Source organism: Nuphar pumila, chromosome 7, assembly GCF_984573655.1.
Source record: "Nuphar pumila chromosome 7, dmNupPumi1.hap1.1, whole genome shotgun sequence".
NCBI lineage: Eukaryota > Viridiplantae > Streptophyta > Magnoliopsida > Nymphaeales > Nymphaeaceae > Nuphar > Nuphar pumila.
In genome coordinates, this window is record NC_143255.1 from 120,985,220 (window position 1) to 121,011,269 (window position 26,050).

The 26,050-nt window shown below is 36.0% G+C and overlaps 1 protein-coding gene and 1 pseudogene across 1 annotated transcript; one reads left to right on the forward strand and one right to left on the reverse strand.

Annotated features, from left to right (window-relative positions):
• Window positions 1-14,600: 14,600 nt before the first annotated feature.
• On the forward strand, window positions 14,601-15,780 carry LOC149833227 (putative xyloglucan endotransglucosylase/hydrolase protein 32). The gene has a single exon (XM_090012754.1). The coding sequence runs from the start codon at window positions 14,778-14,780 to the stop codon at window positions 15,420-15,422; it is 645 nt and encodes a 214-aa protein (XP_089868880.1). The 5' UTR covers window positions 14,601-14,777; the 3' UTR covers window positions 15,423-15,780.
• A 1,963-nt stretch (window positions 15,781-17,743) lies between these two features.
• On the reverse strand, window positions 17,744-18,860 carry LOC149833228 (arogenate dehydratase 3 pseudogene; annotated as a pseudogene).
• Between the last annotated feature and the right edge of the window lie 7,190 nt (window positions 18,861-26,050).

Genomic DNA, 26,050 nt, shown 5'->3' on the forward strand with positions numbered 1-26,050 from the left:
AAACACCAAACCTTAAATTATAGACCGTCAACACCAATCCCTACAACATAAACCCTAAACCCTAGAGCCTAAATGTTAAACCCTAAATCCTTAATATATTATTAAACCATAAACTTTAAACCTTAAACCCTAAACCATAAACCCCAAATCGTAAATTCATAAACCCGAAACCAACCCCAAATCGTTGCCGCCATGCCGCAGCAAGCGCAAATATTCTGCGTGGGGTGATGTTGATGTTCATCTATTTGATCTATTCATATGTTTTTCGTATTCGCTGGATAGCGATAATTGGAAGTCCTCTCGACTGAATGATGATTCAGATGATCAGAGTTTGAGGATCAGCGATTTGTTGGCAATAATTTGTGGTTAGTGATTAGAGTTGTGTAAGTAGAATCAATCATTGTGTAAATTTCAAATAAAAACATCTCTTATCATTGTGGACTATTATAATTTACTAAGGGTGAACATTAAAAGCCCTTATCGACCAAAAAAATCATAAATCACTTATTGCGATGTTCATTCACGGAGGGTGAGCAATACCACGATTCCTGCACATCAAACATCTCTTATCGTTGTGGATTATTTTTTTTAAAGGGCGAACATTATAAGGTTTGTTAAGCGCATAAATCGCAAATCTATTATTACGATTTTTATTCACAGACGGTGAGAAAGATCACGATTTCTGAACAATAAACAACTCTTATCGTTGTGGAATATTTCCATTTACGAAAGGCAAACATTACAAGCCCCCGTTGACCGCATGCATCACGAGTCTCTTTTGCGTCTTTCATTCACGAAGGGTGAGCAAAACAACAAGTTATGAACGACAAACATCTCTTATCGCTGTGGTTTATTTTATTTTACTAATTAAGAAGAAGAAGAAGAAGAAGAAAAAGAAAAAGACAGGCGAGAAAAAACTAGAAGAAGAAGAAGAAGAAGAAGAAAAAGAAGAAGTTGTGAGGCCACAATAAAGAAAGAGAAGGATATGTTAAATAGATTTAAAATCAAATCGCTGATATGTTCGCCCCTCGCAACTAATAATCATTCCAGCGATTCTGGTTGTGTAAACGGGAAATGATGAGTTTTTTTTAACTTGCCTTTATATAAGTGTACAACGCGATTGTTATCCACTTGTCACCGATGTAGAAATGAATTTGTCAATCGTTATACCATGGCATTTTACAGATTGATGCCTATCAACTGGATAGAGAGGTTTGTTTGAATGAACGATAACCACATTCGCGATTTACACCATGACCTATGAAGGCTACATGTTGTAGCGATTTGCTAGTATGGTAAATGTCTACGTCAACGATTTTTCCTATTCGCTTTTACGAGCGATTGGGAAAGATGGTTTAAGGATTTCAATTTTTTGCTTCAATGATAAAAATTGAGTTAGATTCTCGAATAAAAATGATTTCGTTTGGAAATAAAAACAGACACAAATCTTTGTCGTTGTAACTTCGTAACTATAAATCCACATGAATTACATGAGTTACAACCACTTTTGTATATAAAAAATATTAATAGTTGGTTACAATGTCTATGAGCAACTGAGGATACATCATCTCCAATGTAAAGGAGTTCAGTATTAATGGCATCCCACTGTACCCTATGTCTCAGTAAACGAGCTCTGCTGTTTTGTTAAACTCTTAACAAATCCGACAATATGGAAATCGGGTCATGCAAAGAGGCATGCCAACTAAATTAATAGTCCACACGAGATTCTTGTGTCCCATAGCTCACTTTCGAATTCATCTGAGCGTATCATGAAACAAAAAATATAAGACACTGCATTAAGTTTTACAAGAAATGCAAACCTCCTCCCAACATTGATTACATACCAAAAGACTTGTAAAACTGAAGCTATCGTTCCCAGAAATCTGGTCGAAAGGAATGACGGTTACAATGTTGGATATTAAGTCTTTAGGGTATTGCTGCATGTTGAACATTACATGAGTTACATATTGACAAGCTTCACGTAATGCAAATAACATGGGAAGCAATATAATGTCTTACATACCTATTCATGCGAAGGCCTTTGTTGCTTTTGGTTACAGGTTGGTTGTTTCTTCGACCTTTTCTTGCCAACCAATTTTAGTGCACCCATTTCCCTCCGACGACTGCGATCAGAGGCATGTTTTCTTTTGATACCCTTCGCTTGATGAATATGTTCATCATAATCAACAACGTTCACTACTGACTTGTTGAAGATGATGTTTATGCTTCGACGCAACTTCTCAGAAGTGTCAAGAGAAGCATGATTTTCACCTATGTTATTCGATCTCATTATCTTTGACTGGTATTCATTAGCTGCAACAGACTGAAGGTGAATTAACTGCACGTTTTCAAGTAACTCCTTTGACTCTTTTCTCATGCATACATAACCTTCTTCACTTTTCGATGCCAAATGAGCAATATGCATAAATGACCTACACAGTTGTTGGTAACAGAAGGCTATGTGGCACTTCTCGTCAATACCAGATTTACTGACATTGACCATATCCAACATTTCAATCTTTGTTTGTCTCCTCCATCTTCGCATTACATAAGACTCAGGTATTTCTTGTATCTTCTCTTGTTTAAGTGCCTTTAATGCATGACGACATAAAATACCTTTGAATTTATACATTTTGTACGAACATTCAGCTTTTTCGTTGTCAACATTGTACATGACATGTGCTTCTTGCACTTTCTGATGCTCTTGGCCCTCCCATAAAATATGGTAATTGTGCATATTACTGGTTTACACGAGTCCTTCTATATTGCAATTCATGACATGTATAACCTCTTTTTTGATCCATTCAAATACAGTTAGTGTATACAGATCTGCAGGTCGCATCAATAATTTTATGCCCAAAGTTAAAGGTCGAGTATTGAAGCATTTCACGTCCTGTTCAAGCTCATTTTGTCTTAGACCGTCTACAAATAATTCATATTGTTCCATGAAGCGAAACATTGTTAAACATGAATACAAAGTTTTCTTCAGCGTGGCATGCATAGATTCAACTCTTTGTGTGCTTATCATACCTGCACAAAAGTATTATCTTCCATATGCCAATGCCCACTTCTCTTTTTTTGCATATAATTTTTGTAACCAAGGACAGCCTTTAAGGTCGTATATCTTAATCATTTCCTCCCAATCTGACATAAAGGTGACCTCATCTACGTTATCAAGTACACACCTTATAAACTTTTTGTTGAACCCTGTCTTCTGATTAAATATGTGTCCTATGTTCTTTACTTCTTTTTTAAAGATATGCCATAAACATAGGCGATGATGTGCATCTGGCCACACATGAAGCACTGTAGCCGCAATTGTGTGATCATCATCTATAAGTACAGCTTCAAGTTGCTTCCCATTCATTGCCTGTGTAAAAGCTCTGAACAACCACTCAAAGCTTTCCTTGGTCTGGTCATACAAAAAAGTGTCGCCTAATATACAACTCTGTGAGTGATGATTCACTCTGACAAACTGCGCAAATGGCAACTGCACAGTATTAATCTTCATTGTAGTATCAAATACAAGCACATCATTGAAGCATTCATAATCTACTCTTGACTTTGAATCTGCCCAAAACATATTCACAGTATATCCATCTTCATCCAGTTTCATTGCACTAAAGAAACCAGGGTTAATGCTTGATTTCTTCTGTAAGTAATCAACCAAAGAACATATTTACCCATTTTTCATGTTATATGTCCTCTTTCTTCTCAAGTGGTTTCTTAGATCCAAATGTGTGAATGACACATTATCGCGACCACCATCTATGTGGGCAAACAAATTGTATGTCTTCCTTTGTGCAATGCCTGCGCTATCGACTATTTCAACCATTGTAGCATGCGCTACAGTTACTTTACGATGTGACCTTAGCACAGGAGTCATAAATCATGCAGATAAATCATGATTATGATCACTCATTAAAGTACGAATTACAAATTTTTCATTTGGAAGTCTTCTCAACACCATTCTCGCTTGACATTCACATCTTGATTCTGGCATGTTCCTTGTTGGATTTCCAATTGATTTCTTCCAACATTGCTTGGAACAAACATAAGTATTTCTCACCATGATACCCTGTGCATTTTTTGACCAAGAAAACCTTCTAACACTGAAGCTAAGGCATAATCATTGTAAAATTTATATGCAGCTTCCTCGTTATTAAACTACATTTCTTCTACTGGAACATAGTCAAGTGTACTTCCATGTACATTCCTTGTGCCTACACTTTTATTAAGTGTACTGTCATGATCGTCTACCTCATTATCGAATTGCATTTCTTCTACTGGAACATTCAAGTCAAGAGTGAATCTAATGCCCGCACCCTTCTTATCATGTGCATCATTAGTGCACATGTTGACTTCTTCAGGTGCGTCATTAGTATAGATGTTCAAGTCTCCATATCTTTCAAATGATTGAGATAAATCATCTTCATTACAACCAGATGATAAGCTCACCACTGTTATAAGCAAGATATCAATTTGTGTTAGCAAGCACATACGTTTACTACAATTTAATCAGGATGCATATAACAACGGATACTGATAAGGTTAAGCAAGTCAAAGAAATGATTTAATGAATCACAGTATAAAAGCAACTACGGTCTGATATTTGCTTATACTGAGCATCGAGTTATTACTTACCATGCCAATAAAAGAAATGACATGTCGTCCATGTTTGTTGACGACAACACTTTCATTATATCCACGAGGTTGTGAAGCGAGTTTAATAGAAATCGCTAACTGAGCAGCGATTTGAATACAAAAATCGTCACTGCAGGCGTGTAAAAATGTGTTTATGCACGCACACATTTTCAAAGTTTGTCTACAAATATCTTACAAATACATATTACAAAACATATAATATCTTACAAATCGATATAAATGTCGAATAATATATTGCAAATCGATACAACAATTCAGCATAATAACTTACAAATCGACTGTACAAAACCATAATATCTTAAAAATTAATAAATATATCACAAAATATATTACAAATCGATACAGAAATTGAACATAATAGCAAACAAATCGATATTAACTAACAAAATAATACCTCACAAATCGGTAGTATGTTAGTAATACAACGGTTTGAGATACAATGCATATACCGAGTGAATAGAGGATACCTGATGGGGGTAGAGGCCCTTCCTAGCAGTTGTAAACAAGCATTCTTGTCAACAGGTCCTAGCGTCTTACAAATATCGATAAGTTTCCAACCACCGTAAGGACAAGATCTACCTGCAATAACAAAACAACGCCTTAATGGCACATAAGGCGACATGCGTTATTCATCGATAGCATGATGAGATGGAAAGCTACTCACGATGCCATAATGACACTGGTTGGAATGTTTGTGCATCGTTGATTTCTTTCATAATGCCTAACGGCAGGAACGAGAAAGAGACAATGTGGTGTCGATCAGGATAAAAAACAAGGCAGGAACATCGATTGGAGACAACAGCAAAGTTTGTGTTGTCAATGGGAGCTACTGTTACAGCAAATGGCGCAAGAGTTTAATAAATAGTTAACATCAAACTTTCTGGATGGAAGACTTTTTTGTCAATCGTCGTTTCTCAACTTTTGCATGGAGGACTTTTTTGTCCTTTTCTCGAACCGTGGTTTCCCAACTTTTGAATGGAGGATATTTTTGTTATTTTCTCGAACCGTCGTTTCATGGCAAGAATAGCAAGAAAGGGTACTTAAGTCTTTGCAACCGCAACAGACTCTGATGCTAAATGATGCAGATGCACACGGGAATACGAGCCCCATGTGCTTACATACGTGGCGCTCATTCGAACCCTTGAACACGAGATGTGGAATTCAGTGCATCATCGGGGGAGAACATACACCACCCTCTCCATCAGGCTGGCTTGAGCCCCCACGTATATAACCGGATGGGTTTCAGCTCGGTACCTAATGGGTCCAGGCCTAAAATCTTGGCCCAATCATGGGCCATGGCGGACTGGGTCGGTTTGGCCCATTGGGCCACCTAGCTCCCCGTTGCCCACCCCTTAATTGAGCTTGAGCCAATTCTCTCAATCTTTTTTAGAATTGATTCGGTTCAGAAACCAATTTAAACATTGGTTTATAGCAAAATGGATTTGATCCTTCTATGCTACTATTGTCTATGACAAAGTAGTTTCCGAAGTTTAAGGCTTTGAGATGGATGCTGAGAGTATGAGTTTGGATCACCAACATGCACTGTCGCTCCTTGGGCAAACTTCCTTTTCTCATCTTTTTAATAGGGTTGGCTGCCTCAACAATAAAATAAAGCAACTGCTATTATCTTTGAGTCTGATGTCATTTTCTTGGAGTTTTTGAGAACAAAAATTCATTGCCTAAATGGGAGGTTTTAGATCCAAATCCGGATCTTAACCGTTTGCATCCCTAGCCGAGAACTATGGCTTATTTGGCTTGGTGAATTATGGCTGGTGGAGCTTGGTATTTCTTGTTTCTAATCATGGTTGCAGTCATCAGGGATAATTTGAAAATACTGTCATTTTATCACGATAAATGTCAAATAATGATATATGAAAAATGATATTTTTAAAATATTATTTTTATGAAAGTATCATTTTTAGGCCGGTATTGATGCAAAAAACAATTTGCTTACATATATGGTTTATTTTATATTTATCTATGTTTCGAGTAGGTAGTATCTGCCTACAACTTTTCTAGCCTAGCCAGCCAATCAGCCTTTTGAAGGGCTTTTTTCTTTGTTTTTCCTAAAATCTAACTATACATGTGTGTTTTGCATGCTTTGATTTTATAGGAATTGACTCTTAGATTGTCCAATTCAAACATGCAGGCAGATTTTTATAATGCTTAAAAATATTGTCTAAAATTTTCATAAATATTCAAGGCCTAAAAAATCTTGTTTTTTATAAACAAAACATAGTCAAAGTATTACTGTTTGCTCATGGTAGGCTAGAAAAGTGGCACACAATCGCTACTTGTCTTATTTCAATGCATTTCACATACGAAAAATGATCATATTGTACGACAAAAAAAATGGTGTGTTTTCAAAAAAATCTTGTAATTTTCAAAAATCAGTTCGATGTCCAAAACTGCAAGTGTTTGACGCTAAAAAGATCATTTAAACCTTCGCATGAGCAAATTTTCTCCATGTATGTTAATTTCCTTCCAAATATGTGCCCAAGTATTGCATTAAAAAATCTATGAGATTTTGTTATTGATTTTTTATCCAGAAAATGAAGGATTTTGGAAAATACAAAAAAGAACAAAGACACTAGACATAAATATTTTTTCAACACCTGATTCACTGGAAAATGATGAATGAACGCTTAGATACAATCCCGATAATGTTCTTAAAACATGAGCTGAACATGCACGATTATGCCAATCTTGATCATTCTATGCTATTTTTCGATTACATGCTCTAGAAAATTGGAAAAACAATAAAAATATTATAAATAGTTCGAGTTGTTAACTTTTCAATGCCACTAAAATCATCTTGATCTGATGAACGATTAGGAAGAAACATGCTTTAGAAGATAGACTATTCAGTTGTTCCAATTTGCAGAGCATGTTTCTCTTTTGGTTTTGGAACTCAGAAACGTAAATCCTAAATAGGTTTTCAGTTTTTACTCAAAACAAGAAAGTTGCAGGCTTATGTCTCAAGTTTTCAAAGACTAAAAACACACATTTTTTACGTCAGATCAAAGAGATATAGATACGATAATAGAGTTTGTTCTATAGAGAATATGCGAATATACACATTTTCTCTAAATATGTGATTTTTCTTCTAAATATATGATTTTTCTTCTAAATATCTGAATTTTCTCCTAAATATGTGAATTTCTTTCTAAATATGTGATTTCCTCTCAAATATTTAATTTTTTTCCTAAAAATACGATCTAAGATCTGTGATAGACTTTGCCACTGATTTTTTACTTTGAAAACGAAGGATATAAAAAAAAACAAAGAGAAAGAACAAGAAAACTATATAGAAGTACATTTTCAACGATACCTAATTCGTTGAAAAATGACAAACGGGCATTGAGATACAACCATGACAACATTCCTAAAATAAGAGATGAACAAGTGCGGTTGCACCTTTTTCGATTATTCTATGCTATTTTCTGGTGACTTTTAAAGGACATAGACAGATCAGAGCATTAGGTTTGCAACTCTACTAAGATCACTGGAAGATAGATTGTTTTGTTGTTTTACTATGCAGATCATGTTTTTGTCCCATTTTTAGAACCTAGAAACAGGAACCCAAGAAGGGTTTTTGCTTCTGACTAAAAAAGGAAAAGTTATAGGCTTGTGTCTCAACTTTCCAATGACTATTAAAATATACGTTTTTCATGTTAGATCAGAGAGATACCTATTTGAGAACATACATTGTTCTACAAAAAATATGCAAATATGCAAATTTCCTCCTAAATATGCAAATTTTCTCATATATATATATATATATATATATATATGTGTGTGTGTGTGTGTGTGTGTGTGTGTGTGTGTGTGTGTGTGTGTGTGTGTGTGTGTGTGTGATTTTCCTCCCAAATATGCAAATGTCTCTTAAATTTTTTCCTAAACACGTGCATTTCCTCCAAAATATGAATTTCCTCATAAATATGCAAATTTTCTCTTAAATACATAATTTTCCTCTTAAATATGTGAATTTTCTCTTAAATATGTGGTTTTCCTCTCAAATATGTGAATTTTCTCTTAAATATGCAATTTGTCTTCTAAATATTTGAGAGAAGATCACATATTTAAGACAAAATTCAAATATTTGGAAGGAAAACTGCATATTTATGAGGAATACTATGTATTTAGAAGGCAAATTACATATTTAGGTGGTAAATCATATTTGGAAGGAAAATCACATGTATAGGGAAACAATTATGTTTAGGAGAAAAATCACATATTTAGGAGAACATTTTCACATTTTAGAAGAAAATCACATATATAAGAGAAAATTTGTAAGTTTATAAGGAAATTTACATATTCGCATACTTTTTGCAAAATAGTTTTTGGTCTCATATATGTATCTCTCCCTCTCATCAAACGTCAAAAACATGTGTTTTTATAGTAATTGGAAAGCTAAGACATAGGGCTGTAAAATTTCTGTTCTCTGTCAGAACCAAAAACTCTTCTAGGGTTCTTGTTTCTGAGTTCTAAAATTGGAATAAAAACATGCTCTATAGTTTGGAACAATCAAATGGTCTAACTTCTACAGGAAGTTTCACCCCAATCGCTTATCAGATTAAGGTGATCTTATTGGCGTTGGAAAGCTAACGCTCTGATATGCCTATGTTATTTTTATTATTTTTTCATATTTTTGGCGCAGGTGGCAAAAAAAAATAGCATAGAATAATCATGATAGGTGCAGTTGCACTTGTTATCTCCTACTTTAAGAATGCTTTGAGGGTTGTATCTCAACGTTTGTTCATTGTTTTTCAACGAATCAAGTGTTATTGGAAAAATACTTTTGTCTAGTTTTTTTTTATTCATTTCTATGTTTTTTTAGAATACTTCATTTTTTGGGTCGAAAATCAGTATCAAAGTTTGTCACATATCTTGAATGCAATACTCGGGCACATATTTAGGAGATAAATTGAATATTTATGAGAGAAATCACATATTTAGGAGAAAATTCATATATTTGAAAGAAAATTCACATATTTAGGAGGAAATCCATATATTCATATATTTTTTGCAGAACAATCTTTGTTCTCATATTTGTATCTCTTCGATCTAATGTAAAAAAACTACAATTTTTACAGTCGTTGAAAAGCTGAAAAACACATGTCTGCAATTTCAAGTTTTGAATCAGCATCGAAAATCCCTCTAGGTTCCCCATTTCTAAGTTCCAAAACCAAAATAGAAATATGCTCTGTAGATTGCAACAACCAAACATTCTATCTTTCAAAGGACGTTTCTCTCCAACCGCTTATCATATCAAGGTAATTTGGTGGTGTTGGAAAGCTAACGCCTCGATATATTTCTATCTTTTTTATTGTTTTTCTGGATTTATTATGCAGGTTGATAAAAAATAGCATGAAATAATATGGATAGGCATAATCGCGCATGTTCATCTCTTATTTTAGGAACGTTGTCAGTGTTGTACTCAACGCCCATTTTTTTTGTATTTTTTCAGAATCCTTTATTTTCTCAGTAAAAACTAAGTGGCAAAGTTTGTCACATATCTTTAATGCATTAGTTGGGCACATATTTAGGAGAAAATTTGTTCATTCAAAGGTTAAAATAGTTCTTTTAGTGCCAGATATTTGTGGTTTTAGGCAATGGGTGGTTTTTTTAAAATCATATGGTTTTTTCATAAAAATGTCATTTTGTCGTACAATACAGCCATTTTTTGTTATTTATACTTATTGACATTTTTTTGAGATTTTTTTAGAACAATTTTTTTTAAATATCACAATATTTTTCCTTACTAATATTTTGTTGGGAACAGGGTTTGTAACTATGTTACAACCACCCATATTCTATGATACCGCAAGTGCAACTTGATTTGCAATACCTAATTTTTGTAATTGCATCAAACAAAACAAAATGAACATTCTTTCTTTGATCTTTTGTCTTATATATATGTGCTCTAGAATATGAGAACTAGAAATATGGGCATTTTCAACAACTTTTTTTGCAAACCCAACTATGTGGATGAGCTTGGTATGGTGAATTTGCTACGAATCAACCATTGGATCATATATTTTTGATAAAAAATACGATCAAAACGAAAGATTTAAGAACGGGTTCTTATAAAACAAAAAATGTAGATCACATCCGTACAATTAGATTCAAGAGAAAGGAATAAAAAATCCATGTAAACCATGGTTGACACATTAGCTATTATATTTTCAGTTCTAGTATTCTAGTGACTATATATATATAGTGTCACTAGAATATGAGAACATTAAATATGGGCATTTTCAACACTTTTTTTGCAAATCCAAGTACGTGGATGTGCTTGACATAGTAAATTTGCTAGGAATCAACCATTGGATTGTGTATTTTTGATGAAAAATGAGATTTTTGAATGCTTGACTATTTCTAAAGATTATGATCCATTGATTTTAAAGTCTTAAGAAATCTCCTTTATGCATTAGAATAGGATGATTCAAGTGTGGGTTCTTATAAAACCAAGCATATAGACCATATCTGTGTGGTTAGATTTAAGAGCAAAAAGCAAAGTCCCTGAACATTGCAGTTCACAAATTAGTTCTCATGTTTCCAGCTCTCTCTCTCTCTCTCTCTCTCTCTCTCTCTCTATATATATATATATATATATATATATATATATATATATATATATATATATATATATATATAATCACTAGAATATGAGAATTATAAATATGGGCATTTTCAACACTTTTTTTGCAAACCCAACCATGTGGATGTGCTTCACATGGTGAATTTGCTAGGAATCAACTATTAAATCGTGTATTTTAGTGAAAAAATATGATTTTTGAATGCTTGAATATTTATGAAGATTATAAGCCATTGATTTTAAAGCCTTAAAAAATCCCATTTATGCATCAAAATCGGACGATTCAAGAACAGGTTTTTATAAAACCAAGCATGTAGATCACATCCGTATGGTTAGATTCAAGAGAAAAAAAAATCTATGAAAGTAGTGATTCACACATTTGTTCTCATATTTTCAGGTCTCACATATATATAATTATATATATATATAGAGAGAGAGAGAGAGTAAACCTACTCCCACATACTAGAAATCATGGTTGTAGGTTGTGTCTTTTCAATGAAACCTTATGGATGTAGTCAACATAATTTATTTGATAGGAATCATGCTTTGGATCATGTTTTTTTGACATAAAAATATGATTTTTTAAGGCATACAATTTTGATACATTGTGAGTTGTTGATTTTTAGAGGTCATACAAAACATACTTGTATACTATAATCACATGATCTAAAACTTGTTTTCTACTAAATAATGCTTATAGATCATATCTATAAGGTCTGGTCAACAAAAAAAGTTCAAGAAATTTGAAAATCTAAAGCTTCTATTAAGTAAGAATATCTCCTTCCTCGATACCAAGGGAAGTTAAGAATAATGTTAATAATCCATTCCTATTTTTTTTTGCTTCCACACACACACACACAGAGAGAGAGAGAGAGAGAGAGAGAGAGAGAGAGAGATATGCTGACTTTACAAATTCACATTGCAAGATAGTTTTATAATCTCCTGAACATCTGCCTGCGGAATGCGGCAACAGTCGGTTCAAATAAAACTAGGGTCACACTTTTGAATCCTTTTATTCATCTTTGATAAAATCATATTCACATACATCCCTGAAGAGAAACTAGCTCTGTCATAATGGAGCAGAATATGGAGGGGCCGTTACAGAGTGTCACGAACCAATACCTCAGCATAGCATACAGGGCATACCTAATTGACATTTAACAGAACTCAGCTCAGTTTGAATTTCTTTTGGAATAAAAAAGAGTTTAAAATAATTGCATCAGCATTTCCTACAAGCAATACCAAGATGCCAGACAGTTGTCGCCACAAAAAGCAGAAAGTATCCTAAGACTCAACTATGAGCATTCAAGCTAATGAAGTTGCATTCAGCCTTTTCATTGCAAAATTCTGAGATAATGACCATTACAAATCCTGCTAGTTGTGTAATATGCAATTAAAGATCACAGAAGGCCGGAAGACAAAACGAAAATCCCAATTCCCAAGAAGCAAGTAAATATGATTTGAAATGCAATTCACTCTGTACAAATTAATTGTAGGCCTTCGGCTTGATAGAGGACCCCACTTATCACATGGGAGCTTTAAAAAGTGAAGTGTTGCCTTAAAGGGCAAGACCTGCAAAGAGCTTGAATCTTGAGCTTGCGATTAAACTTTAAACTTTGAATCTTGGATCTTGAACTTTGGATTCAGATTTTGGTTTCTGTTTAGCATTAAATCTAAAGCAGACTATTGATCAAACCTGATGACCTTGAGACTCTGAATGTGGACATTCTTGACCTAAGGGGCCTAATAAACCCTAACCCTCTCTCGTTCTCTCCATCCCCCAACTATCTTCTCTTCTCTCTCTCATGAGTGCTCTCTCGTCCCTCTTGCTCTCATGCGCTTGCTTGCTCTTTCTCCCTGCTCTCTTGAGTTTTCTAGTTTCTTAGCCTACTTAAGCTCTTACCTTCACTTAGTCAAGACTTTTCATGCCCAATGACCTAGGGTCCCTCATTGAGGGAAGCCTAGAGTTAATGCCTAAGCTGAGCTTAGGATGAAGCCTACAATTGAGCTTAGGTCAACCTAACTTAGTCAAGAGGCCATTCAAGGTGGTTTGTGTCAAGGTGGTTTGTATTAAGGTTATCGATTTCACTCAATACAAGGCGTAGTTCGATCTTTGTGAGAAGACGAAAGCTCAGTTATATCTTGGAGCGTAGTTGCACAAATACCATTGCATCAAGGACTTATCCTAAGTGAAAGAACTATCATTTAAAAGATATAATGTATGCGTGCCTCCGAGAGCACTTGGTTCTAGCTCCGGTTCCTTACCCACAAGTTAAGTGTTTTTTTCTAACACCTTCAATGGTAAGATGAATTTAAATATGTCCTGCATCTTATCAGGATATTGAAAGACAGGGTACACTCTTGGAGACCAATATGACTACTATGTGTCTGCTGGCTGGATGACCCACCAAAGTCACACTGCAGATCGCTAATGCGGAGGATGGACAAAGATTCCGAGTCGGATTCCTAGAGAGAACATGGAGGATGGATAGAGATTCTGAGCTGCATTCCTAGAGAAAACATGGTCTGCATTGAGGTTTCATGAGAGGATATTGGAAGAATCCTTGTGGATCTCTTAGAAGGTAGGGGCAAACTAAGGGGTCGTTTGTGTGCAGCTGAAGAAGACTCCACTCAAGGTTTTTGTGGAGTCTTCATTCCCTTAAAAATCCCCTCTTGTCCAATGTAAAAGCTTTTTGCGAAAAGGGGGATAACATTGAAAACAACCTCTTTTCGCGGGGAAAAGAGAGGTCAGTGTTTGCGTAACCACGGTGGAACCCTTAAAAACACTTCATTTTTAAAATTGTAAATAATAAAGCTTGGCCTCTAAAGCTCATGTGCCAAGCTTAAATCGGCTCGTTTGCAAAATAAATACTTTATTTTAATACTGTAAGTAATAAGATTTTTAACTCTACACTTATTGCTAGCAAACCAAACACTCCAACTATCTACACTATAATATAAAATATACTTTTTACTAGTTAACAACCTTATACGAGTCGAGGGAAGCCAAACACACCTGTCGTTCGTGTGAGTCTTTTGGAGCCTATTTCATGAGTTAACGAGCTCTTTAGTAACCAAACGAAAAAGCTATAGGAGCATGAGAAACACGTTTCGTTTCTGAAACGTATGGAAAACACCAAAAAAAAAATTGGAACACCCTAAGGGAAATATGTTTCCCATGCATTTCCCGTTTGTTTTTCTTTTGTGGGATACACGTTTCTCATGTTTGGTAAGTTTTTTCTTTCTTAAACATTTTCCATTAGTTTTCGGTTCATTTTTTGTCTCATTTGACATGCACCTGAAAAACCTCACGTTTTCCTGTTTCCGTTTCGCTTTTTGGCAAACTTGAGCCAAACACAAGTCGAGTCTACTCCCGACTCAGCACTCATCCGGTTCTCCACCACAGAGATTGGATTTGGTGCTCAAAGATTCGGATCTGCCCCCCAAAACGGTGGCAGCGATTAGTATTCCACGAGAGAGAGAGAGAGAGAGATCCAACCATTGCCTGCAAATGGCGGAGAACGCAGCAATAGTGTCTTCATCCCTCCACAGAACGAGGCACCTCAAGGAGATCGCTATCGACTACTGCCCGGAGGTGTGCCACCACGACCCCGATTCCAACGAGGTGAAGATCACCTTCGACGAGAGGGGTGGCGCCCGGTGGCGGTCAACGTCCCGCTTCCAGTTCGGCACGTTCAGCGCCAAGATCCAGTGCCCCACCGGCAACACCAGCGGCCTCAACTACAACATCTACCTCTCCTCCCTCGAGGGCGACAAGTCCCAGGACGAGATCGACTTCGAGTTCTTGGGCAAGGACAAATTCATCGTCCAGACAAACTTCTACACCAACGGGACCGGCAACCGGGAGCAGATCCACCGCCTCGGCTTCGACCCCTCAGAGGGGTACCACGAGTACACCATAAAGTGGGGGCCTACCGCCATAGAGTGGTTGATCGACGGTGAGGTTGTTAGGAGGGACGAGAGGAAGGACGGCCAGGATTTCCCGACGAAACCCATGTTTCTGTATGCCTCCGTCTGGGACGCTAGCTACATCGATGAGGGGAGGTGGACGGGACACTACGTCGGTTGCGACGCGCCCTATGTGTGTAAATATTTGGAGGTTCACGTTCCAGAAGCGGAGGAGGTGGATGGGTAACGAGGGTAAGTTGGGGTTCTTCTTTGATGGTGGTGCTCTGTTTGTAGGCCCATATCTCAATAGTTTTTGGTTGGCTTCGTTTGTCTTTCTTTAGTGATCGTTTTTCGATTTTGGTTTCGAAGTTTTATGTTGCCAATCTCGTTGGTGTTTGGATTTTGTTCTGGACATGTTCTAATTTGTTCAATAATGGTGGTTTTCTGCCTATTTCTTTGTTAAGTGCGTGCGTGTACTTTTTTCTTCTTGGGGGATTTAATGTGGTGTTCTGTAGGTGGCTTTTGTATCTGTTGTATGTTGACTGGCTGGTATGATGAGTTATTGGATATGGTTACCATGTTGGGATTTGAATTTCTCAATGTTTAGGTTTTGGAAGCAATGATAGTAAGATTTTATATGGCCTCATATTTAATGTATGATAAGTTGTGATCAGAAAGAGTTTGCATTGTGGGGAGTTGGAAATCAAACAAATTGAACTATATCGAATAATGAGCTCCATTAGGATTTTATGCTGTTGCAATTTCTTCTCTTCTTGATGCATGGTAAGTTCTAAAATTTAAATGATAGAGCTTGCAAAATGTGGAATTTGGAAGCAGCTGTTGAGTGATGGAGGTGTGGGCTTCCCATAGAATTGTTTGTTACCAACAACCATGAGGAATGTTATGCTTCCCGAAAGCATGATTCGGCATTGTGCCATATATGACAGATTGATGACATCTGTTCCGTTGGGAATGCCTGTATTGGAAGACCGATAGATAACTAGTTCTGTTTCTTTGTTTAGGACTCTGTTCTTGCTTCTCTTTGCTTCTTGTTGCCTCCTCCATTTTGATTTGACCTGAATCTTACTGTAACAGTTTTATCATTACAAACTTCCTCTTTTCTTTGTCTTTGTGCCACAAATGTGTGTGCGAAAAAAATGAAAAAATTGTGCACAATATGTGAAAAGATTGTATCTTCCCATGCTATTCCAAACCAGAGAAATTTTCAATTTTGATACAATTTGGCCAGACGTACATATGAAAGGTTCCATATCTTAAGAGGTGGAGAAATGGTAGAGAAAATTTTCATGATCCAGCTCATCAAAAAAATCAATTTGATTTGGGTCAAATATCATGTCTGCTGCCTATGAACAGTTGATATCAGCTGCCCTTTTTTCCTCATATGCTGATTGAAGACTGAAATCCTTGGTGGAGAATGATGGGCTGGGATCATAAATGGGCAGAGGATTCTTGACCGCTGTTCATCTGAAGATGCCGCATTACTGAAGTTGGTCTGTTGTCCAGTTCATGCAAATCTAACCATGTGTTTCTTGAGGCCAAGATATATTTTATGGCCACTAGATTGGTTCCGATGTCTGCTTTATCTACGTATATTTCAATCTATAATGTGTGAACTGCTTTTTCACCTGGTCATAGTCAGCTTGTCTTTTCATTTTTCAATACCTTAGTGGATCTTACTCATTAAACCATGCGTTTCTAGAGTCCAACTATTTATTTTATGGCCACTAAATTTTTTCTAAGGTCTGTTTTATATACATATATCTCAATCTATAATGCATGCATTGTTTTTCGCCCGGTCATAGTCTTCTTGTCTTTTTATTTTTCAAACATTAATAATGCCATTTTTTACCGTGAAAAGAATAAAATTTGTCAATCTGCATCAATTTTTAGGTTCCAAGTCCAATGTCATGCCATCTGTTCATTTTCTTCTTCTTCATCTCTCCTTTGTTGATTTGAAGGTTATGATTTATGATAGGAGATTAAGGTATTATCATTTGAAGATTGCTTGGGAATCTGTTTTAAGAGTGCACGTTAAGTGGATCTGTAACAGGTTCCTGACAAGAATGCTTGAAATGATTTTCAGTTTGTATCATTTAAATGAGCCACAAACACACAACATTAGCTTTTGAATCTTACAGCCAGTGCTGTGTTGCTTTTGTGGTCTCCTAGTAGCGTTATAAGTACAAATTCATTCATAGGGTTGTACATAAAAAAAGAGAGAAAAAGAAAAGAACAAGTCCAGAGCCTGATGTATGGCCTTTTTGTATGGACCATTTGGCACTCTTCACGTTAATTCATTCATAGGGTTGTACGTAAAAAAAGAGAAAAAGAAAAGAACAAGTCCAGAGCCTGATGGATAGCCTTTTTGTATGGACCATTTGACATTCTTCACATTATTTCACCCACTTGCCGTCTCTGATTACTTGTGTACTCTGATCATATATTCCTGTCTCTCTTCTTCCTTTCTGGTGAGTGCATGTACCAATACATCTAGATCAGTGGTTCTCCTTTCCAGACAATGAATCTTGATACCCTGAGATAAAATCCTCAAATATCATATATTTTAGTATCAGCAGCATAGCATCCCAAGACTCGAATAAATGGGGAAAAAACAGAAATCTCTGCCACTGCATCCAACACCTTCTGATCATCCATTGACCCTTCAAAGTCAACATAGAAAACATGTTGGAATTCTTTTATCATACCTCCTCCAGTGGTATCTAATATCCTCACAGGTTCTCCCAATGAGTTCTTCACTTCCAGCTTTGCAAGATTGATGTTCTGTGATGAGAATACCGACAGCACTCGAAGCAGTTGTTGCAGACCACCTTGGTGAGCTATGACCATACTGGACTTTCTCGTCTTCCCTATTGTTGCAACTGCCTCTAGGTTCTTGGAGAGGATGAGGAACCTAGTGACATTCCTGGGCTCATCTTGCAATCTCTGTGCAAGGACATGGAGACCGTAGAGTTTGGCAGAATGTGTGCTAGCTATGGCTGCTGTGTCAAGAATGTTTTGTGATAGCAGCAATTTAACAGCCCCTGCAGTGTCGTTGACTGCTTTTTGCAATGCATCCAAGCCGTGCTAGGCCCTGCCTGCAATGAGCCAGAGCCACCGGGTGGCTGATCACCTTTTTCACTTCTTCCTTTCTCACACCTGGAATTGCCAGCAAGCAATAGTGCACAAATAAATTTATCTCTTGAGTGATATAAAGACCATGTTCTAGCAAGAGATTGTAGTTCCGGACCTTGTTGCCCTCTGTCGTGCTTTCTACAGGCACGATGGCACGATCAGCTTGCCCAGTCTCAACTGCCTCAACAGCATCGATGATGGCTTTGCATGAAAGGGTGGTGCAATCTGGACAAGTTAGCTTGGCTGCAACCTCACTGTATGCACCTGGAATTCCCTGGTATGCTACTCGTAGTTGCGTGCTCTTATGCTCATGATCTGGTCTTTTTTATCTTGTTCTTTCTTTTTCTTTCCAATTGATGACATCGGTGCCTGATGTCTGTTGTTTGATCTTAGTCATGCTGCTGATCCGCTCTGAAAATCTTGCACGCAGAAATTGTGTCATGTTTGATGCTGATGCTGATACCCTGTATTCCACCTGTTTGGTTGAGCTTAACGTGCCGCTATTTAGCAGGAACTCTGTTGCTAGGGCCATGAATCACCAGAGCGCTGCTTAGAAATGCACACACACACACACACACACACAGAGAGAGAGAGAGAGAGAGAGAGAGTCTTGCAATTATTGATATTTGCCTTTTATTAGACTGACGATGAGCAAGAAAAATCTTCAAAATGATTGAAGGGCAAGTACCAAACAAAAAAGAGAAAAAGTTGACTAAAAAAGTCACAAGAGTTTGGTAAGTCCAAAGATCGTCACGTTGGACTTTTGGATCAGGGTCCAACCAGATGTGATCCAGTTTGACATGTGCACACCAAGAGATATAATAAGAGTGTGATGACTGTTATGAGAATGTGAATGATTCACATTCAATATGCATGAATGCCATACATGTAACCCCCACCCATCTCCCACTATGTAAAGAGATTCATGGTAGCTTGATGAGAACTACGAAGGTGATATCTGTGTCTCTAGGTTCAAGGGTCCTGCTCACCATTTGACCTGATGACCTCTACTCATTGAGGGCATTGATTGGCTGAAGAGAACTCCAACCACCCACATCTATCGAAGCTTTGACCAAATCATCGGCTTTTGGTAAGTTGTCTTCTCCATTGATTTTTTGCCAACATTAGGTTATAGGCCCACTCCATGCCTCAATTGCGCGTATCTTCAGCGTGGGTACGTTGGTGCACTCTACCGGCGAGCAGGGACACCAAATCTTGATTACAATAAGGGTTTCATAGTTCCCCGTAGGCAGCTCGTCACAACCACCATAAGGCCAGAACAGACACTATCGAGTAGCGACAGACCGTTTGAGGCTGATTGACATCAACTTGTTGCCTAATGCCTACCACCCATGGCAACCGCAGGTGATTGTGGTTGTGCATAGTCAGAGTTAGTGCTTCCAACCACTCTGCTTAGATTTTAGACATCTAATTTTTTGGATTGAAAAGAAATAGTGCTATTCACTTTAAGATACATGAACCTAAATTTGGCTTTAAGAATTGATAAATATCTTGCTCTTATAGACCAGAACACAGTCAATTAGAAGGTTACCTCTAAGAAGTGGGAGTGCCCAAATAAGTTTAACTTGTTGTTTTTGCAATCTTAGGTTGCTAAGAATATTCTAGGCATCGTTTATCACAGCAAGACAATAGAAAAAAATTTGAGAGCCATTGAGACTCAATTCGTCAGTTCTAATAAGGCTAAGGCCAGTACCCTGATGTCCAAGTTAGTATATCTGAAATATTCTAAAGATAGTCACATTCGATAATATATTTTGAAAATGGGCAATATTACATCTCAGTTGAATGACATGAAGTTCGTCATTTCAGAATACTTCCTAGTCTATCTAATTTTGACCTCTTTGCCTACTAAATATGGACCTTCAAGATTTTTTACAACACACATAACGATAAGTGGTCATTTAATGTTTTCTTAACTAAGTATATTAAAAAGGAAAATAGACTGAAGGATGAGAAGGTGCAGAGTGCATATATGACTTTTCATCAGGGAAAGTATAGGCTGGGGGCAAAGATGTGTTCCTTCAAGAAGAAAAGCAAGAAGAAAACATCTTAGGAGAGTTGTTTCTCAGCCAAATCCCAAATCCCAGACTAGTGATTCTTCTATAAAGTGTTTCTTATGTAAGAAGAGACACGAAAATGTGTATTTCTTAATAAGTCATTTGTTTCTCATTAGTAATCCATGTTTCATTAAGTAGTTGGTGCATTGATTTTGGTGCCAATGTGCACATTGGCAATTCATTGCAAACATTTTTTTATTAAAAAGAAACCAACTGAGCATGAAATAAGCATCTTTCAAGATGTATTCTCATGTGAAGAACGTTGGGACCTGCAAAGTAGTTTTGGTGTTTGGTTTTGTTTTGGATTTGGCCGACAGATTTTATTTATCATCATATAGTCAGAACCTTATTTATATTTCAAGACTTGATAAGTTTGGTTTTGTTTTTAATTTTGAGAGCTCCAAACTTATTATTTTTAGAAATTCTATTCATGTTGGTTTTGCATATTTATGTAATGATTTGTATTTTTTGAAAACCAAACTACAAATCTATGAATCTCACTCAGTTGAGAATATGTTGATTGGCAATAAACATGGTTTAAAGGATGATCAATCCTATTTTCTTTGGCATAAAAAATTAGGACACGTCTCGAAAGAAAGAGTCCAAAGACTTGTGAAAGAATGGATTCTTAGATCCTTTGACTTTACAAATTTGAAACCATATGTTGACTACATAAAGACTAAGCAATCAAATACATATAAGAAATATGTCAAACATAGCAATGAAAAATTAGAGATTGTGCATATGAATGTGTGTGGGTCGTTTTTCCCGTGTTACATGGGTAAAAAATATTTTATTACCTTTATAAATGATTACTCGCGGTATATGAATCTCTACTTGTTATTTTGAGAAATCTGAAGTGTTTTGAATCTTTAAGGACTTCAAGAAAGAAGTATAAAAAAAGATTGGTGAAGTTATAAAAGTGGTTAAGTCTCATAAAGGTAGTGGATACTATAGTCATTTCACTAAGATAAAACAAAAAGAAGGGTCATTTGTGCGGTTTATAAAAGAGGAAGACATTATGCCTCAGTACACTATGCCAGATAGTGCTTACCAAAATGGTGTAGCTGAAAAAAAACTTGTATACTTAAGAAAATGGTTTGAGCGATGTTAAATCACTCACACCTTTCTTTGATCATATGGGGTGAAGCTCTTTGGACACTTGTGCACATATTGAATAAGATTCTTACGAAGGTTGTTCAAAAGACCTTTTATGAGTTATGGACAGGTAAAAACCCTTCATTGTATCATATGTGTATATTGGGCATTTCGGCTAAAGCTAAATTGTATAACCTACATATAAAAACCTTTAATTATAGGATGGCTAGTAAATTTTTTATTGAACATCTAGAAAGATCAAAGAGCTTTAGGTTTTATTGTCCATCTCATATACCACAATTAGTAGAAACAGATAAAGTGAGACTTCTTGAAAATAGTTCTTTTGGCATAGATGCATCTAAAAGTCTAGCATTTGAGGAATTACATAATTGAGTTTTCATATCTGCGAAGGAAAAATGTCCAATTTTCTCGTTCATTGTCTCTTTGGATGATGTTTGAAAAATTTTGGTCAATGAACAACAATCTCAAGTAGAACAAGTTGATGAAGATAAACAACAACAACATGGTGCAAAAGTTCTATTTGAACCACCTGTATAGAGGTCCATGAGAAACAAAAAATTTGCTATCCGTCCAAACTATGTGGTGTATTTACAAGAGCCTAATAATTTTATAAATATTGATGATAATCCCTTAACCTTTGTGGAAGCCATTAAAAGTAAAAGATTGACATATTTGATCAATGTCATGAAAGAAAAGCTTGAATTTATGGTAAAAAATCAAGTGTGAAATCTTGTACCTCGACCTGATAGAGTAAAACTTGTTGGTTATAAGTGTGTCTTAAAGATCAAAATATGCTTTAAAGGGTGGGTGAAGATGTACAAGGTTAGGATTATTGCAAAGAGATTCACATAGATGTAGGACATTGATTATAATTAAACTTTTTCTCCTATCTTAACTAAGGAATTATTGAGAATATTCATGGCCCTCGTAGCTCAATTTGATTTAGAGCTACATCAAATGAATGTGAAAATGATTTTTCTAAATAGGGATCTGGACGAAGAGATATATATGCAACAATCTCATGATTTTAGTCTAGATGACTCAAATAATTTAGTTTGCAAATTGAATAAATCAATCTATGTACTTAAACAAGCCTCCCACAAGTGGTATAAAAAGTTTAATCAGGTGATTTTTAATTTTGAATTCACTGAAATCATTGTTGACCAATGCATATACTTTAAGGCTAATGGGTGTAAGTTCATAATTCTGGTTTTGTATGTTGATGATATTCTTCTTGCAATTAATGATTTGGATCTGTTATATGAAATAAAAGTTTTTTTTCTATCATTTTTATATGAACGACATGGGTGAGGCCGCTTTTGTTCTTAGAATTGAGATCCATCGTGATAGAACTAAGAGTGTACTGGACCTCTCTCAGAAATTCTTTATCTTTAAAGTTCTTAAAAGATATTGGATGAAGAATTGATCTCCTGGTTCTGTAACTATAGTAAAATGAGATAAAATTAGTATAAAGGACTATCTTGAGGATGATAATGAAAAGACTAAGATGACAAATGTCCAATATGCTTCAATAATTGAGAGTTTACAATACGCGCGGACTTGCACACGATCAAATATTATATTTGTGGTTGAGATGCTTGGTAGATATCAGTCTAATTCAAACATTACACACTGGAAGGCGGCAAAGAAGATCATGTATTATTTGTAAGGAACGAAGGATTATCAACCTAGAGGTCGTTGGATGCTCTAATGCGAACTTAGGAATATGTCTCAACATTAGAAAGTCTACTATTAGATATGTCTTCCTATTAGGAGGTGATGCTCTCTCATGGAGAAGTGAGAATCAATCTACAATTGTCGCTCACACCATAAAGGTAGAATTTATTGCTTTATATGAGACTTCATCTCAAGCTATATGAATCAAAAATTTCATTATGAATGTTGGTATAGTGGACTCTATTGAGAGGTCACTAAGATCTTATGTGATAATGAAGTTGTTGTGTGCTTCTCGAATAACAACATGAGTTATGCCTCATATAAATACATAGAGTTAAAATACTTTGTTGTTTGAGAATAATTTAGTGTGTATTGATACAATCGGTACAAAAAAAATGATTGTGAATCCACCTACTAAAGGGTTAGGGATTATATTCCCAATGTATAATGGAGACGAGTCTATTTGATTCATTCTAATGTATGACAAAACATTATGGTTATATGTTATCACATTTATGAAACTAAATTGATTCTCTACAGTTTTGTAAATTGTTAATTTTGTATGAAGTATCTCTCATTCGTATAGAGAAAATAACATAATAATAATATTAAAAAGACTAATAAAATGAGTTAAAGACCAACCTGTTCATAAATGTATTATTAACATGTTGAACACTTAAAATGAATAATATTGTAGTACATGAAAATATAACATCTCATATAGAGATGTTTATCTCTATGACTTGTATGATTTATTATTGTGATTCAGGATAGCATGTGAACCCACATGAAAATTGAATCAACAAAACAATAAAAAACCTAAATTATGTGTTTTTTCGTATCAATGGGTCAAGTAAGAGAATGCTGGACTTTTGAATTAGGGTCCAACTGGATGTGACCCAGTTTGACATGGACATACCCAGAGACATAATAAGAGTGGGATGGTTGTTATGGGAATGAGAATGATTCACATTTAATATGCATGAAACCCTCACTCATCTCCCACTATATAAAAAGATTCATAGTAAATTGATGAGAACTACGAAGGTGATATATCTCTCCGTGGTATCTCTCTCTCGACATATGGCACATATGGCCTGAGCTCATTGAGGACATTGATTGGTTGAGAAAAATGCCAACCACTCCCATTTATCAAAGCTTCGATTGAACCGTTGGTGGTGGCTTTTAGTAAGTTGTGTTTTCCATTGATTTTTTAGCCAGCATGTCATCCATGAAAAATTAAAGATGATCGGTCATGCTAAGCCTGTCATAATAAACGATTTTGTTGACATTTTTTTAAAGCTCGTCAGGTCAGAGGCAACTCTAACGCTATACCATCAGAGCTGCCTTGGATGCCACAGTCGGACCACCACATATTGATAGGTTGTTTCTTCGAAGCAGGTTATATGCCTCCCCCGAACACGCAGATGCATCTTTGGGGGTTTGAATGAGCGTCATGTATGTAAGCACGTGGGGCTTGTATCCCGTGTGTGTCAACATCAATTAGCATCAGAGTCTGATGTTGTTGCAAAGACTTAAGTACCCTTTCTCGCCATGAAACGATGATTCTAGGAAAGGACAAAAATGTCCTTCATCCATAAAAGAGAGAATGATCTTAACTCTTTAAAGTCCAAACATTCTATTTTTGACCTAAGCAGTAAACTCCTTTGATGTAGCAGGAGCTCCTCGTAATATTTTGCCCTAAACATTCTGGATCACCCTTTGACAATGCACCATTTGCTGTAACATGAGCTTCCTTTGATGACGCACCATTTACCGTCATCTACTACCACCAGAGCACCCTTTGTCGTCGTATGTTGCCGTCGGAGCAACCTTTGCCATCGTCTATTGTCGTCGGAGCACCCTTTGTCGTCGTCTACTCGCGAGAAATAGTTCAACTATCAGAGGAATCAATATTTTGTCTATTGTTCATTATGATACTAGGGTGCAAGCGTCAAACTGAGTAGACAAAGAATAGCGATTTACAAAAGAGATAATTGTGGCAGCGTCGAACTGAGTAGACATAGAGCAACAATTTACAACAGAAATCAGATTAGAGTAGTGATTTATAGTAAAAATCATATCAGAGAGTAGCGATTTACAATAGAAATCAGATCAGAGAGTATCAATTTACAGTAGAAATCAGATCAGAGAGTAGCGTTTTACAGTAAAAATCTGATTAAAGAGTAGCGATTTACAATAGAAATGATATCAGAGAGTAGCGATTTACAATAGAAATTAGATCAGAGAATAGCGATTTGCAGTATAAATGAGATAAGAGAGTAGCGATTTACAGTATAAATGAGATAAGAGAGTAACGATTTATAGTAGAAATCAGATCAGAGAGTAGCGATTTATAATAGAAATCGCTACTCTCTGATCTGATTTTTACTGTAAATCGCTACTCTCTAATCTGATTTTCACTGTAAATTGTTACTCTTTGATTTGATCTCTGTTGTAAATTGCTACTCTCTGATCTGATTTCTATTGTAAATTGCTACTTTCTTATCTGATTTCTACTGTAAATCGTCACTCTCTTATCTGATTTCCACTATAAATTGCTACTCTCTGATCTGATTTCTATTGTAAATTGCTACTTTCTGATCTGATTTCTACTGTAAATCGCTACTCTCTGATTTGATTTATATTGTAAATCGCTACACTCTGATCTGATTTCTACTGTAAATCACTACTCTATGATCTGATCTCTGTTGTAAATCATTGTTATCTGTCTACTCAGTTTAACGCTACCACCATTATGTCTTCTGTAAATCATTATTCTTTGTCTGCTCAGTTCGATGTTTGCACCCTGGTATCATGATGAACAATAGACAGAATACTGATTCTT

Coding starts and splice junctions, on each gene's coding strand:
- LOC149833227 (XM_090012754.1), top strand. CDS start 14,778: ATGGCGGAGAACGCAGCAATAGTGTCTTCATCCCTCCACAGAACGAGG.